Consider the following 1,652-nt stretch of genomic DNA (forward strand, 5'->3'; position numbering starts at 1 on the left):
GTGGGTCACATCAACATTCCCCCCATCCTGGGAGCAGGACAGTGTTGACCCCAGGGATTCAGGACCATAACACATCCCCTGAGCCCAGCCCAGCGTTCCCCACGCCAGAGGTGATGTCGACCCACCCCTAAGGTCAGCACCAGCCCTTACCCAGGGCAGCTTGTCTTTGCACTTCGCCGGGGCGCCAGCAGCGCTGGGATTCCCGAGCATCTTCCTGTACATCTCGGTCTCCACGTTCTTCTGGTCCGCGTGCTTTTTCACCAGCTTGGAGAGCTCAGCGTGGATGGTCTGGGGAGGAGAGGGCAGCGCTATCAGCCCCGCATCACCCCTGCCGTGCCGGGCAGGGGACCGGGACCACAGTGTGGAAAAGTGTCTGCCTGGAGGGCTCTCCCACTTTTCTGTCTGAAAGCAGTCTGGGAAAGCGGGCTTAAATTCACCCTAGTCTGAAGTGGGATTGCAGCAAGATACGGGAGCGTATTGTACCTGCCCAGCTGTGCCGATGGCTGCAGCTGCAGAAAATATGTCCAAGTCCTGCGCAGAGCTCACAGGCTCCCAAAAAAAGCAGCAAAAAGCACCGACGGGCCGAGCATGGCACTGCCAGCCCTTCCCCGAGCCCGCCGCGGCAGGAAGGACATCGAGGTGGCCGGTGCCACAGCCGTGCTGTGCCCTCTGCTGGGGACACCTCCCCGAAACACCGGCACCAGCCACCCACACCAACTCCGGCCCAGAAACCATCCAGGGCTTCTCCAGCCCACCTCAGCCCTGCTGTCCCCATCGTGAGGCTTTGGACGTCCGGAGGGTGCAGAGCCGACAGCCCCAGAGAATCAGGTTTCCTCATCCGAGGCAGGTGGAGCCGAGCATTTCTCGAGTCTGTTTTCACCACCAGTAGCCATAGCCCGTGACTCACCGATGCGTGTTTCACGCTGCCGTCTGGAGCGGCACAGCCACTTCCCTAGGAGTCCCGGCCGGAGAGGCCAGTAATTTGCTGTACTTGTGGTTTCACTGGTAACGTCACTGCTGGGCATTTTGATTTTTCATCCCTCTCCAATTAAAAGCTTCATTCGAATGGGCTGGCGAGCAGCTGCCCTGCCAGCAGTGACACGCCGGGGATGCACCGGGGATCTGTGCTGCTCACTCCTCACGGCTGCCCACCCTGACCTTGCTGGGGAGCGAAGGGTTTGAGATCCTGCTCGCCCTCCCCCGTGGGTGCTCTTGAACCACAAGCTCTGCGGGTGCTGCAGCACCTGCTTTTGGTGCCTCATCCTACCCAGAACCTTTGTGCACCAGATCACAAAACAGAACATGGTGAAATTCCCAGAAAAGAGGCAGATAAAACAACAGACCCAGTGGAGGACTAAAGCCCACCGGTAGAATGAAGCCCCCTGTTTCAAATCTGTGAAGGCAGCACCTCCCTCCCCTCTCTCTCCCACACCTCGCCCAGGCTCGCTCCTGCTGGGGCCATTTCCTGGCGTTGGCTTTTGATTTCTCCCGAGGCTCCAGTCCTGCAGCTGATCATTAACTGACAGGAAATTCCTGACCCAGAGCTCACCCTGGCCCAGGTATTGGACCCAGGTTTGGGCTGCTCCCGCCACCCGGTGAATCACACTCCAGGCTGCTGAGCGAGTTTTGCGGGGACTCGGCTCTGCTCTGCT

The 1,652-nt window shown here is 59.6% G+C and overlaps 1 protein-coding gene across 1 annotated transcript in view; it reads right to left on the reverse strand.

Annotated features, from left to right (window-relative positions):
- Window positions 1-150: 150 nt before the first annotated feature.
- FKBP8 (FK506 binding protein 8, 38kDa) overlaps window positions 151-1,652 on the reverse strand; it is a gene marked incomplete at both ends in the record, with an annotated part of 2,935 nt that continues 1,433 nt past the window's right edge. The window contains one exon of the mRNA XM_009865914.1: window positions 151-313. Coding sequence (XP_009864216.1) covers window positions 151-313 — 163 coding nt within the window. The remainder of the gene's footprint in view (window positions 314-1,652) is intronic.

Source organism: Apaloderma vittatum, unplaced genomic scaffold, assembly GCF_000703405.1.
Source record: "Apaloderma vittatum isolate BGI_N311 unplaced genomic scaffold, ASM70340v1 scaffold24393, whole genome shotgun sequence".
NCBI classification, from domain to species: Eukaryota; Metazoa; Chordata; class Aves; order Trogoniformes; family Trogonidae; genus Apaloderma; species Apaloderma vittatum.